Source organism: Papaver somniferum, chromosome 6, assembly GCF_003573695.1.
Source record: "Papaver somniferum cultivar HN1 chromosome 6, ASM357369v1, whole genome shotgun sequence".
NCBI classification, from domain to species: domain Eukaryota; kingdom Viridiplantae; phylum Streptophyta; class Magnoliopsida; order Ranunculales; family Papaveraceae; genus Papaver; species Papaver somniferum.
Window position 1 is genome coordinate 125837341 of NC_039363.1, and position 14437 is coordinate 125851777.

The 14437-nt window shown below is 36.7% G+C and overlaps 2 protein-coding genes across 2 annotated transcripts; one reads left to right on the plus strand and one right to left on the minus strand.

The window, feature by feature from the left end:
* Positions 1–381: 381 nt before the first annotated feature.
* Positions 382–1662, minus strand: LOC113291459 (transcription factor MYB98-like). Its single transcript, XM_026540991.1, has 4 exons — positions 1653–1662; positions 1317–1443; positions 1107–1233; positions 382–987 (listed from the first exon to the last, which is right to left on the minus strand). The coding sequence occupies exons 1-4, from the start codon at positions 1660–1662 to the stop codon at positions 382–384; spliced, it is 870 nt and encodes a 289-aa protein (XP_026396776.1).
* A 4841-nt stretch (positions 1663–6503) lies between these two features.
* On the plus strand, positions 6504–13050 carry LOC113289197 (aspartic proteinase CDR1-like). Its single transcript, XM_026538397.1, has 12 exons — positions 6504–6923; positions 7009–7129; positions 7334–7761; positions 7871–8027; positions 9196–9278; positions 9352–9448; positions 9585–9657; positions 9971–10174; positions 11348–11472; positions 11600–11701; positions 11808–11905; positions 12460–13050. The coding sequence occupies exons 1-12, from the start codon at positions 6652–6654 to the stop codon at positions 12632–12634; spliced, it is 1935 nt and encodes a 644-aa protein (XP_026394182.1). The 5' UTR covers positions 6504–6651; the 3' UTR covers positions 12635–13050.
* The last annotated feature ends 1387 nt before the right edge of the window (positions 13051–14437 follow it).

Below are 14437 nucleotides of genomic sequence, written 5' to 3' on the forward strand. Positions count from 1 at the left end.
GATAACTCGATTTCAGTTCAACCTAGCTAAGACATCCTAAAGGGTGTGAGGCCATGTTCAGATCTGTTGAGTGTAATTGCTTCTATTCTCAAAATCATTAAGGCTTGACTTACTTCTCTTGACTTACTTCTATTTTCCTTAGAAATGGATGCAAATGAAAGGAGGATAGAACAAACAAACATTTTATCATAACTGAGTCTGAAACACTCAAACACAGTTATGCCAAGAATAGACATTAGATAATTTACTATTATAATTTGTTGATTTTCCGAAGATTTTTGTATAAACCCACAAAACTTTAACTAAAAACTAAAAGAAAATTAATTTCAGCTATATAGTCAGAGATTAATCTCTGCTTTATTGTATTTCTGTAATTTGTTATTACCGCTGATTATCTATGTTCATTGATGTGGCAAGCATCTCCACCAGATCCAGTTCATTCTTCAAATTTCCCAACTCGTTTGAAAATGAATTGTCATAAAAACTAGGTAGAAAATCATAAGATGAAGAAGATGCACTAGGCCATTGGAGTAAGGAAGTAAGATCCATGTCGTCAAATACCCCATCGTTTGGATCATCTGCAATATTATTCTCCATTCTGACATTTATCATATCCCCATTAAGTGCAGATGATGAGACTGGCATGTCTGGAATGCCGTTTTTGCTGCATTCTTTTCCCTGATCCTCCTTGTCTTTCAGCAACAACAATTTTGGATTAACTTTCCTTTTTGGCTTCTCCAGTCCTTTTTGGCCGGCCAAAGCAATGGTCCTTATGTATTCCTGCAAAACAGTGGTGGTTCTTCCATTGCCTGTACTTCGCCGGCTCTTCCGTTTATTCATTTGCCTCCTCCATGTAGTATTCCAGTGATTTTTTATAGAATTCTCAGTTCTTCCAGGAATTCTTTTTGCTATTTCTGCCCACCTGTTTCCCATTGCAGAATGGGCTTCCACCAGAGCGATCTCTTCGTCTAAAGTCCATGCATCTCTCTGCAAGTAAAAAACATCGAACCAAAGATTAAACAATGGTGAATCAAGAGCTTAATGTGGCATGCAAATCAGGAAAAGTTACAATTTGTATCAGATAATATAAAATTAAAGACAACCACCTTGATATCAGGACGTAGATGATTGAACCATCGTTCTCTACATTGTTTCCCTATTCTTCTGCCAATCAAGGAGGCAATAAATGCCCATTTCTTCACTCCATATTCTTGTACCAGTCTCACTAGCAATCTGCACTGGATGGGGAAATAAATAAGTTGCAAATTGTGAGTTAAAGATAGAAAACAAAGAGGAAAGTTGGCTGCTTGGCTTACTGGTCTTCATCTAGGCTCCAATTCCCCTTGATAACAACACGGCCGGCTGTTTTATTTACCGGAAAGTACTGCTTCTTCATTAATGAAGTTAGTTCCTTCCTAAACATCTCTTTTCCTTCTTCTGCACCTGCCCCACGAATTGTGTTAATGAAAAAAGGGATGCATGAGGGGTAAATAAAAGAGTGGTTTACTTTAAGAACACCATATGCAAGACCGTCGATTTTGAAATTCATCCAATAGTGGAGCGTGTCTGGTGATTGTGACGTTTGGAGTCCAAACATTTGCAAATTTAGAACAGCTAGATTGAGAGCATTTCAAATTTTCAAAATATCATACCTGGCTCCATTTAGAGGTTTTGTAAAAACTAAACTACTCAGCATTTTTTCGTGAGGAAAGTCGAAAAGTAAAAAGAAGAATGTATTTGCCTATCCCGAGTTAAACTAGAATCAGTTGTGGCTGTTTTAGTAGTCACATTATTGACATTTACAGGTAATTTCTCGTACGAAAACTTTTCCTTAGTTGGTGAATTTAGTTTCTCGCGGTTTATTGAGTAGATTATTACAAAGATAATTTTAAGAAGGTTAAGTTAAATGGCAAGTTGTTTAACTCAATAATGACCTTCTGTTTTCGGATTCCACATGCTAATCCTGCAGCGATCATTGTACACGCTAATCCCGCAGCGGTTCCACATGTATCTACCTAGTATACTGTATTTCGCCGCGTTGATAGACATCCACAAACACGTGGTCACGTACCGACATTTCGCCTAGCAGTGCTGGATTCAAATGTGCTTGTGAAAAATCTTGTACGTATGATGGTGCTCTCGTCTCCCATTAATTGGTATCAGAGCTTGTCTATACCGAGCCATGGGAGACGAGAGCACCATCATACGTACAAGATTTTTCACAAGCACATTTGAATCTTAAGGGGGGAAATGTTGGATAAACTTCAACATTAAGCCTAAGATAATCTCTAACAAGTTGGTTAGGATAAGAAAAGGCAATTGATGTAATCCTAAGGGAATTAGAAGTCATCTAGTTCTAAGAAAAGGAAAGACATGTAATAAGGTAATAGGACTAGGAAAAGGAATTCATAGTTCTATATATATATGATCACCAAAGTTGTGGTTGATCATATGAGCAAGATTAGAGCTTGTGTTTAGTTTTGAGAGATTTTCTAAACATCAATAAAGAGAGTTGTCTTTATATAAGCTAAGTTTCATCTTGTAGTTGCCATTAATTTGGTATCAGAGCTTGTTTCTGAGCCATGGAAAACGAAACCACCATTATGGGTGCAAAACAGTTCACGCCACCATCAATACAAGTTCCAATCCTCAACGCCACAAACTACACAGTATGGGCCATGAGAATGAAGGTACTGATGAAAATCTACAAGGTGTGGGAAACAATTGATCCTGGTACATTGGACCCAGACAAAAACAATGTTGCCATTGGATTACTCTTTCAAGCAATACCAGAATGTCTTGTTCTACAAGTTGGTGAACAGGAAACTTCAAAGAAAATTTGGGATGCAATAAAGGCACGTAATCTCGGAGCTGATCGAGTTAAAGAAGCCCGTCTGCAAACCTTAATATCTGAATTTGAAAGAATGAAGATGAAAGACACTGATACTATTGATAGCTTTGCAGGAAAGCTATCAGAAATAGCCTCAAAAGCTGCGTCACTTGGACAATCCATTGATGAAGATAAACTGGTAAAGAAGTTTCTCCATAGTTTACCAAGATCCAAGTATATTCATATCATAGCTTCTCTCGAACAAGTCTTAGATTTAAAGAAGACTAGCTATGAAGATATAATTGGAAGATTGAAAGCATATGAAGAGAGAATCCTTGATGAAGAAAACAATGGAGAAACTCAAGGAAAACTCTTGTACACAAACTCTTACCAACAAAACTCTGCGACAAGAGGAAGAGGTCGTGGAAGAGGTGGTAGAGGAAACAGAGGCCGAGGAAGGGGAGGAAGGTTTAACTCACAAGATAGAACAACAAGTCAGAATGATCAAAACCAAGGGAAAGAAAAAGGATAGATCAAACATTATTTGTTACAGATGTGATAAACCAGGACACTTCTCCTCTGTATGCCCTGAAAGAATACAAAAGATGGAAGAAGCAAACAAGAATGAAACAAGGGAAGCAGATACAATCTTTTCATGCACGAAGTTGTATTCTTAAACGAAGGGAAACTAATACCAAAGAACTACGAATCAAAGGATGGAGAAGAAGGAATCTGGTATTTAGATAATGGAGCCAGCAATCACATGACTGGTAAGAGACACTACTTTTCTGAACTCAATGAGAAAATCAAAGGACAAGTGAAGTTTGGGGATGGATCTTCTGTAGAAATTGAAGGGAAAGGATCAATTCTATTTCAGAGCAAGACCGGAGAACAGAAGCTTGTCACAAACATCTACTTCATCTCAAACTTACAAAGCAACATTCTAAGTTTAGGACAAGCTACAGAAGTTGGATGTGATGTTAGAATGCGACAAGATTATCTAACAGTTCATGACCCAAGTGGAAGACTTTTAGTTAGAGTCTCACGCTCACAAAATAGACTCTACAAGATAAGTCTCATGATTGGAAGGCCATTGTGTCTGAATATGAGACTGGAAGATCAGACATGGAAGTGGCACGCAAGGTTAGGACACATAAGCTTTAGAACTTTAAAGACAATGTCTCAGAAAAAGATGGTTCGAGGACTACCACAGATAAATGATGAATCAAGGATCTGTGAATCATGTTTAGTTGGGAAACAAACGCGTCAAGGTTTTCCAAAAGTAACAACATTCAGAGCCTCAAAGCCATTAGAGATTCTTCATGCTGATTTATGTGGTCCTATTACACCATATACACCACAACAAAACGGAGTGGTGGAGAGGAGAAACAGGACTCTAATGGAGATGACAATAAGTTCTTTAAAGGCTATGCAGGTACCTAATTATCTATGGGGAGAAGTTGTACGACACTCCACATACCTAATAAACAGGATACCTACGAAATCTATGAAAGACATGGCTCCATATGAAAGTTTGCGAAAGAGAAAACCAAACATAGATCATTTAAGAGTGTTTGGTTGCAAAGCATACGCAAAAGTTAATTCTGCAACTCTTAAGAAACTTGATGATCGATCTCAGACTGTTGTGAATCTAGGAATTGAGCCTGGATCCAAAGCTTACAGATTATTCAATCCAACAACGAAAAGAGTGATAGTGAGTCGAGATGTGGTATTCGATGAAAAAGTAAACTGGAACTGGAAAGAAACTAATGATGGATCAAGTAGGGATCCAGGAATGTTTCACATGAGATGGGGTCAAGTAATTGATGAAGGCGAAGGACCCATAATCATCAATACCAATGGAAACAATGATGTTAATCAAGAAGAAGAAGAGAATAATGAAACCACTGACAATAACGAAGAAGTATAAGAAGAAGAAGAAGAATAAGAAGAGATCGATGAAATAACTCAACTCATTCCACTGCGAAAATCTCTCAAAACTAAACACAAGCTCTAATATTGCTCATATGATCAACCACAACTTTGGTGATCATATATATATAGAACTATGAATTCCTTTTCCTAGTCCTATTACCTTATTACATGTCTTTCCTTTTCTTAGAACTAGATGACTTCTAATTCCCTTAGGATTACATCGATTGCCTTTTCTTATCCTAACCAACTTGTTAGAGATTATCTTAGGCTTAATGTTGAAGTTTATCCAACATTCTCCCCCTTAAGCTTCAACTGTGCTTGTGAAAAATCTTGTACGTATGATGGTGCTCTCGTCTCCCATTAATTGGTATCAGAGCTTGTCTATACCGAGCCATGGGAGACGAGAGCACCATCATACGTACAAGATTTTTCACAAGCACATTTGAATCTTAAGGGGGGAAATGTTGGATAAACTTCAACATTAAGCCTAAGATAATCTCTAACAAGTTGGTTAGGATAAGAAAAGGCAATTGATGTAATCCTAAGGGAATTAGAAGTCATCTAGTTCTAAGAAAAGGAAAGACATGTAATAAGGTAATAGGACTAGGAAAAGGAATTCATAGTTCTATATATATATGATCACCAAAGTTGTGGTTGATCATATGAGCAAGATTAGAGCTTGTGTTTAGTTTTGAGAGATTTTCTAAACATCAATAAAGAGAGTTGTCTTTATATAAGCTAAGTTTCATCTTGCAGTTGCCATTAGTAATACCTTAAATTTCTTTTTCCATCCATTTCAGGACAATGCATCATGAACACGCATTTGGAAATACTTGAACAAGGCTAACTAGTTTAGAAGAAATCAACGATGTGCTTCTGCACCGTCTTAACAAAAACATACAACTTCCTTATCTTTGTCATGTCAGATGACAACGACTGATGGCTGCTGCCTGATAGGTATGTGCTTCTCCCAACGGCTAAGAAAGGAAGGCTAGGCTTAGGTATCTCCTAAGCAGTTCCCACAAAAAAACATTCAGTGAATCTGGTTCTTGCACGGGGTCTATCATCACATATATGCATTTGTACCACACATCCTGTAAATTCATATAACCTTGGATTCCTACAGGTATTTTCAGTTGCTCCTTTCCGAATTTGCTGATTGGCTGCGAGTCAGTTGAGTCTGATGAAATCCACATTTAATACTCTTGAACTAAAAACAAAACTTGCTAAAGATGCTAATGAAAATCAGTGACCCTGGAAAAAATTCCTCAGTTCCAAGGAACAATATATCGCCACTACACGTGTAATGGTCTGTTTTTTATCTGTAATTATTACACGTGTAAGTGGTCTGTTTTCTATCCGATTTTATATCTGAAAATCGATAAAAGCATCAATAGTGCGAAACCTTGATTACCCTTTCTCTTTTAGAGATACGAAACAAAGACTAATTATAAATTGCAATTTTGTTTTTGGTGGGACCAATTCATGAACACGCAATACCCGCTTCTACCAGAAAATGTTCTGTTTTCAGTGCTAGTAGTCGCATTATAAACTTTCACTCCCATTTTAAAATCCAAATCTCCTAGTGCGCCAAACACCCTAGATATAGTCTTATCAACACGTGTAAATCCTTTAAATTCGCGGTCATACCGATCTTTATCCATCTCTATCTTCAAGTCCTTTCTGGTATAAGTCGTCAGTTAGGAATGACTTTTTGTTAAGAGTAATTTTTAATCCAAACAGGCTTCTTTGTGTGAATCTTAAGTCACTTTAATGAAAAATAGATTCATCTTCACTTGTATGAAATTGTTTTGTTTGTTTTAAGCGGTGACTTTGAAAATCCTTTTCTCTATTTCTAGTTCTAGGGTTTTCAATCGATCATTCCGATGCCAGAATCAAAAGGCATCGTGATGGATCCACGGAGTTTTTTCTTCTTTTTAGTAATATCTGTGATTGGATTTGTGAACGGTGAAAAGATTCATCATCAGAGTAATCATCAGAAGTCATTATTAAGTACGCCAATGATTTTACCTTTATATCGTAAAACTCCGAATTCATCAAAATTTGTTCAAGAGAACTTCCATCGGCAGCTTAAAGAGGCTGAACATCGGCATCCGAATGCTCGTATGAGGCTACATGATGATCTTCTTACTAATGGGTGAGATTCTTGTTCTTTTGAAGTTTGTGTCGAGTTTTGTATGAAATTTGATGTTGATATTAGAGTTTGTGTTTGTGATTTGTAGGTATTATACTACGCATCTTCTGATCGGAACACCTCCTCAAGAATTTGCACTTATTGTTGATTCTGGAAGCACAGTAACATATGTTCCGTGTTCTACTTGTGAACAGTGTGGAAAGCATCAGGTAATTTTGTGAATTTTAATAAGGATTTTAAGCTTCATTTAAAGCTTTTTGGGAGAATATATCTGAAGCACGCAAGGGATTTTTGTTGGAGATTTGTGTTTCTGTATTGATTTGGTGATTAAATGTGTGTACTGGACAAATATCTGTTTATGATTTTCTTTAGTGTTTTTTTTTTTTTGGAAAGTAATGTTTGTTATCATCCAGGATCCTAAATTCCAGCCAGATTTATCGAGCACGTACGCAGCATTGAAATGTAACATAGATTGTACTTGTGATAGTGATAATAATCAATGCATTTATGAGAGACAGTATGCTGAAATGAGTTCTAGTAGTGGTGTGCTTGGTGTGGACATTATATCGTTTGGTAACGGAAGTGCTCTTGAGCCTCAACGTGCGACTTTTGGTTGTGAAAATATGGAAACTGGTGATCTTTATAGTCAACGTGCTGATGGCATTATGGGATTGGGCCGTGGACCGCTTAGTATAATGGATCAACTTACTGACAAGGGTATAATCAGTGATTCTTTTTCCTTGTGTTACGGTGGGATGAAAATTGGTGGTGGTGCAATGGTTCTTGGTGCAATTAATCCTCTCCCTGAGATGGTCTTCTCTCATTCAGATGCTAATCGAAGGTATGATTTTATACTAATTTCTCTGAGAGGAGATAGTAACTTGTGGATTTCCCTAACAAATACATTTGATACATCTCACACATTTACAATAGTCTCGGGATGGCAACAGTCCGTATTACAACATTGAGCTGAAGGAACTACATGTTGGCGGGGATCGGCTGAAGGTGAACCCAAGTGTCTTTGACGAAAAGCATGGAACTGTCCTGGATAGTGGCACCACATATGCTTACCTACCTGAACCAGTCTTTGTCCCATTTAAAGATGCTGTAAGATCCCTTTCATTTTGAGCCATTTTCCATTTTATAAGTGTCTTCAGATTTGTATTTATCATTTTAGAGCGCGTATTTTTTTTGTGTGATGAAGCTTGTCCTACTGGTTTGATGTCTTGTGCATGCAATAACACCAACCCCCCTCAGAAAGCTTATAAACATCTGTGCGCTTGATCTTCGTTTTGCTTGTTCAATTCCTTTTGGTATACCAGCCGGAGTCAATAGTGCTGATACAATAATGTCAGTTAGGAATCTAGAGCTCCATAGAACCGTCGACATTAACATATGGAGCTCCAAACTTCTCGTTTGTAAACTTACACACAATGACATGTTCTGCAAATGCAACACAATAATCCATCATGCGCTAGAATTAACCTTTGGCTGAGATATATTTGTGAAAGCTTTTTATTTCTTTTGTTATAGACAAGTTGGTTAACAATGTTTCTTTTTGGTGCATAAATGGCAAAACTGACTCGCTCATGCGATTACAGTAGAATTGGTTATAATTGTAACACTAGAATAACTGAGATGTCCAAATAACTAAGAAGTATGTGCTTTCTTGACAGCGGCCTGTGCCTGACACCCAAAAATCTTTGAATGGACTGCGTATAGGTAACAGAAAAAAGATTGTCCCATTCCATGGTCATGGTCTAAATGCTGAATTTGGTATTGCAAAGCTGTGAGCATAGGTTATCAACTTGCTATCACAGCTAGAGAATTACGAGTGTCGAGAGGAGGTTGTTTGGTCAAAAGAGCAACTCTTTTTTCAACTGTTGTTGCCTGAGTAAAACCTACAGTTGTCCTTTTTGATGGATATGGTCTAAATCCCGGATTGGGGATTAGTAAATACATTATTGGCTTCACAAACCTATTTTGTATTTTTCACTATATAGATTGTTACTTCCTTTAAGAGTCCGAGTTTTTACAGAAAGCTTTTGCTAATACATTAGTGAATAGGTCGTAGATTTATGAGAAGTACTTTAGTAAAAGAAGCCTCTCAACTCTCAAATGGATCCAGATCCAGTGAAACTCATTCTTCTGTTTTTTGTTGTTATATTTTCCTCACTGTTATCATTCTCTGTTCTTTTTATTTGCTACACAAGGCTAAATAACTGTAGAATATTCGACTTATTGTTGTGCTGAAAGTTCTGACTTTTATTTGCAGATTATGAAGAAACTTAGTCACCTTAAACAGATTCATGGTCCTGATCCCAACTATAATGATATTTGCTTCGCCGGAGCTGGAAGGTAATGTCTTTGTGTAGTAGAATATTTGAAGCACCGCGGATTTATTTTGATTATCGTTTCTTAACTTGTTCAGTGATATTACACAACTGTCAAAAAACTTTCCCGAGGTCGACATGGTGTTTGAAAATGGAAAGAAGCTGCCACTTTCGCCTGAAAATTACTTGTTTCGGGTAAATTTTCTTGCCTATTTATTCCGTGTTCCTTTGGTACTGCAGGCATCATACTGTTATAGAAATGAAATTTTGTTGTATCATTTGTGTTAATTTGACTGATTCTTCGATTTGGCTACCATGTCTCTGCATAAAGCACTCTAAAGTCCGTGGTGCATATTGCTTGGGGATATTTCAGAATGGAAGGGACCCCACGACTCTTTTGGGAGGTATGTTGGTGCTTATGCTTTGTATTTACTCGTCTAGTATACACAATCTTTCTATTTTAGCATAAGCGTCAGCCTCCTGCCACGTCTCAGATCACATTTTGAGTCCAGTTGTCCACATCATTAGTTAGAAATTTCCAAGATGTCCGAAAACAAGAGAAAATTGATTCTACTTTACCTTTTGTTTTTGGCTTAATGATGAACCTGAATCAAGTAGCTAATTATTAAAGTTTCAATTGAATCATATAAAGTCATCTTCCTGTGGCCTTAATAGAAAACATCCATCGTTTTCCTTGAGTAATGTTTCCACTTGCAGGTATTGTCGTGCGTAATACACTTGTGACTTATGATCGTCAAAACGAAAGGATTGGGTTTCTTAAAACCAATTGTTCAGAATTGTGGGAGACACTTAATGTCCCTGGAGCTCCTTCACCAGCACCTACTCCAAGTAGCAGCAACTCTACTATTGGATTGACACCTATGTTGGCTCCTAGTGGACTGCCAAATTACATTGATCCAGGTAACTTTTACCTTCTGCAGCACCCTTTATTCTGCAATCTAATTTTGAATGCACAGAAATGAAATCCTTGTAAAAGTATATAACAAATCACGCATATACATGTGTTGGTATCAGATGTGGTGAGAATCGTGAGATGGATGATTAAAATCAACATCCATAAAGATGCATGCCTTAGTACCTATTTGCTTTAATACAAGTTAGAATTTGCACTTTTGATTAGAAATTGTTACATATACTCACAGGACGCGAACCTAGAACAGTATATTGTATTGTTATTTTCAAAGACAATTGTCTGCAGATGCAAACAATATATCTAAAACAAAGTAGAAGGTCCACCGAAAGTGTTTAAGTTTCTGAGCGTTGACATGGCAAATATCTCGAAAGTGCAGTGTCCTTGTGACGGCTACCTTACCTCCTATTCCCCACACAACACTTTGCCTTTTGAGAATATTTTCAGGGTTGTATAGATGTCTTGTTCATTTAGGAGAGTAAAGACATCTGTAGTTGTAGTTCTACTTTTTACAGTAACAAAACTTTTTTGCTTCTCACAAAATGGTCAGGTTTCACATTTCTATTGTTATTAAAAGTCAACAGGGTCATCTAACAGTTTCCGCAGGACTTTGTGTGGCGAGTTTAAGGGCTTTAATCAAAATGTTAAACACTTTAATTCAATAAACTATCAGTTCAAAAGTTAAGTTTTGAGGATTTTGAAAGCTGAGACATCTTGGTTAAAGTATAAGTCATCTAAAAGAATAATTGGTTTAAATTCTTATCGAAGCTGTCAATGCTTCATACTAATTAATTTACTTTCATATAAAGAACTGTTTGGCTGGTGCACTATACATAATACATCATTTATGAGGTGGACATGTTTCCTGGATGAAGATACACTTGCCATGTATTAAAAAATTATACTTGTCATCCCTAATACATGGGGATGGCTGCAGCTACTCAAGTCATTTGTTATTTCTGGATTATCTTTACTTCAACGACTTACTGAAGTTTGGTTTCTGTTGGCGAACTAGATACGTCGTCAAAGATTTTGGCCATTGAAATCGACTTATATATTGCGACTTCAATGGCACCTTAAATTTTCAAGTATCGGTTTAACTTTGGCTGGCATGTATAGAATTGCTCTCTGACGGTATATTCCTTTTTGCATTCGGTTCCCAGAAGATTTTCAGGTTGGGCTAATTACATTCGATATGTCACTGAGCGTCAATTATACAGATCTGGAGCCTCACATCGATGAACTTACTGGATTTATTGCTCATGAATTAGAAGTTAATGCTTCTCAGGTACAGTTAAATCCATTTAATTACTATTTTATTATCTAATTATATATTGAAGAACAAGTATTATTTGGTGTTGGTCAAGACCACAGAATCATTCTTGTTGTGCCAATAACTGAGAATTTGTTTGTAGGTTCATCTGTTGAATTTCAGGCTCAAAGGAAATGAATCCTTAGTAAGATGGGTGATATGTCCAGCAGAATCTGATTATTATATCTCTAATACCACTGCAAAGGTAATAATATTGTTTTTCTGGCATTGGAAGAAGTTTGTGATCGAACATAGAAGTTCTTTTGTGGATGGGACTAAGTTGTGGATCTGACTATTCTTTAATGCTGCAGAGCATCTTTTCTCGCCTAAATGAACATCGTCTGCAACTTCCTGAAAACTTCGGAAGCTACAAGTTGCTTGAGTGGAAAGTTGAGCCACCTCCTAAGCGGTATTATTTCTTGGCCCATGGATATTTATAAATTGTAGATTTTGGTCAACGTCATTTCTAATTTAGTGGCAGTTTTCTTTCATTAGACTATGGGTTAACTGCCTGTTAGCATCTGAATTCAATACGCATAATAAACCATTACTTACGGGGGATTTGTAGCTTGCAAACACATAATAAAGCCAATACTCAGTAGCTTCCCACTAGATTTTGGGCGGAGTGTTTAGAACCCTTGATTGGTTGAGTACAACCATCTGAGTCAGTTCAATCTCTGCTGATTATGCCTTAAAAGGCTCTAGTTAGAACCCACTATTCATTGGGTATGAAACTATCAAATATTGAAAACAGTTGTTCAAGACAGTCAAACCTTGCAGATCTCAACAAGACTCCCCTGTTAATCAATGTTTACGATTCTAATTAGTAAACTTGCTCCCGTACTGTGTCTTGTACTCACATCTCTTTGTAACCTGTTTATTCATTAGGCTGTATGGGTTTTTTCTGCATGGAGTTGGTTTTTTGGGTTTCACCTTACTGTTTCTTCTTCGTGACTGGTACAGAAGTTGGTGGGCACGACATTTCATTGCGGTGATTGGAGGAGTTGTTATAACATTGATTCTTGGTTTCACAAGCATTGGTATATGGTTTGTCTGGAGGAGGAAGCAGGCGCTTAATAATTACAAACCAGTTAATGTTGGTGATGTTGTTCAAGAAAGTGAGCTCCAGCCGCTGTGAATATAGTAAATTTAAGTAGTATTTGCTGCCTAATGGTATTTACCTTTACTTTTCTAAAGTATATGGTGACGGTTCTCTCTTAACATGAGCAAATATGGGCCAGACTGCAAAAGGAGCGTCGATCAGATACCATTTCTAACTCCGTAGCATCGGTAATGTCACAACAGGGGTGATCTCTTTGGTCAACTTTGAATCAGTTGATCACTAATTAATCTGTTCATGCTTATAGAGAAAAAATACAAGAGAGAATGTTCTTGCAGTTTTGGAGGGGCATGTTATAGCAGAAGGGGTTCTTGTTGTAAGATCAATTTATTATACATTTGTAGAGAACAAATCAATGTTTAAATATTGCTATTTTTGATTATATTTTGTCATACAGAACTTTTTACGTCCGTGATAAAGAGATATTTTCCTGATGCTCCCTCTTTCCCCTTGTTACGGAGTTACCTTAAGACATCTGCAGTAATGACATGTTCATTTCCAAAAATTACTTTGAGTTTTGAGTATTTTGAAAGCTGTAACATCTTGGTTGAAAAGGCTATGCCATTTGAAAAAAAATTGGTTTAGATTCATATTGAAGCTGCCAATGGAAATCTATCTACTTCCGTATTTAAATTGCTTGGCTGGTGCATTATGCATACTGGATGAAGACTAGTTAACACTGACAAATTTGTAGTTGTGGTTCTTCTGGCAGCACCTATTTCAGTTTCACTGGAAAATTGATCGTCGCTACAATTATGTAGGGTTGGGCCCTGAGATGCTACTCGAGTGCATTTGATTCCCAGAAGGTTGGGCTTATAACATTCGATGACATTGAGTGTCATTTATAGGAACGATTTTTTGGGACCATGATTTTTTTATGGGGACCATTATTTTGTTTTGGGTAAGACATTAGAAGTAAATTTAAGTCACCCCTTATCTAGATATTTATATTAATACCTAAATTAGTCTCCGTTCTGGGTAATGATTAGTTAGTGTTAATAATAGTTAGTGTAATGATTAAGTTAAAGATAATTAGTGACATTAAAATTAGATGTTTTTTTTTTTTTTTTTAAAAGAAGTAGAATTATTGAGAGAGTAAAGCTAAAGAAGATGAAGAAGGAAAACATGAAAAACGATGGATTTTACCAACCACAATTGGAGGAAGAGTATTTGGTACCCAGGTATGCTTCGAACTTAGATAATGTTGGTTGAATTGCTCCAAATTTTCAAAAAAATGTAAATTTTTAGAGCAGATTTTGGCTTGTTCGATTACCTTATGTGAAGAACAGGTTACTGAACTCATCTGAAAGTGTAGTTCGGTTACTTTTTCAAAACACGCAGGTTACTGAACTCGCTCTTTAATGGAGGTTTTTAGTCGATCGGTTAACAGACATGTTACCGAACTTTGTTTATAGGATTTACAGAGTCATGTTCGGTTGGTTCACAAACTTTAACGTACAACATATCTAACCGAACTCCACATGTATGCAATTAGTGAAGAGTTCGGTTTGTCAAAATTTTTTGCGAACAAACCGAACATAGTGGGACAAGTTCGGTTAAATCATAACTCAACATAGTGGGAAAAATAACACAGTTCGGTTATATTGGTTTTTTTTTTTTTTGTATTATGGGTAGAGTTCGGTTACTAACTAGTTTTAGAATTTTTTGCGAACCAACCGAACAGAGTGGGAAAAGTTCGGTTGAATGAGAATTCAACATAGTGGGAAAAATAGCACAGTTCGGTTACATTGGATTCTTTTTTTCTTTTTGTAATATGGGTAGAGTTCGGTTACTATATAGTTTTAGAAATTTTTACGAACC

Excerpts from the sequence above, each read along its gene's own strand:
- LOC113291459 (XM_026540991.1), bottom strand. Across the intron at positions 1,234-1,316 it reads TGGAGCCTAGATGAAGACCA|ATTGCTAGTGAGACTGGTAC; the intron begins GTAAGCCAAGCA and ends CATCCAGTGCAG. Across the intron at positions 988-1,106 it reads ATCTACGTCCTGATATCAAG|AGAGATGCATGGACTTTAGA; the intron begins GTGGTTGTCTTT and ends TTTTACTTGCAG.
- LOC113289197 (XM_026538397.1), top strand. The coding sequence starts at position 6,652 with ATGCCAGAATCAAAAGGCATCGTGATGGATCCACGGAGTTTTTTCTTC. Across the intron at positions 6,924-7,008 it reads GATGATCTTCTTACTAATGG|GTATTATACTACGCATCTTC; the intron begins GTGAGATTCTTG and ends TGTGATTTGTAG. Across the intron at positions 8,028-9,195 it reads TTGTCCCATTTAAAGATGCT|ATTATGAAGAAACTTAGTCA; the intron begins GTAAGATCCCTT and ends TTTTATTTGCAG.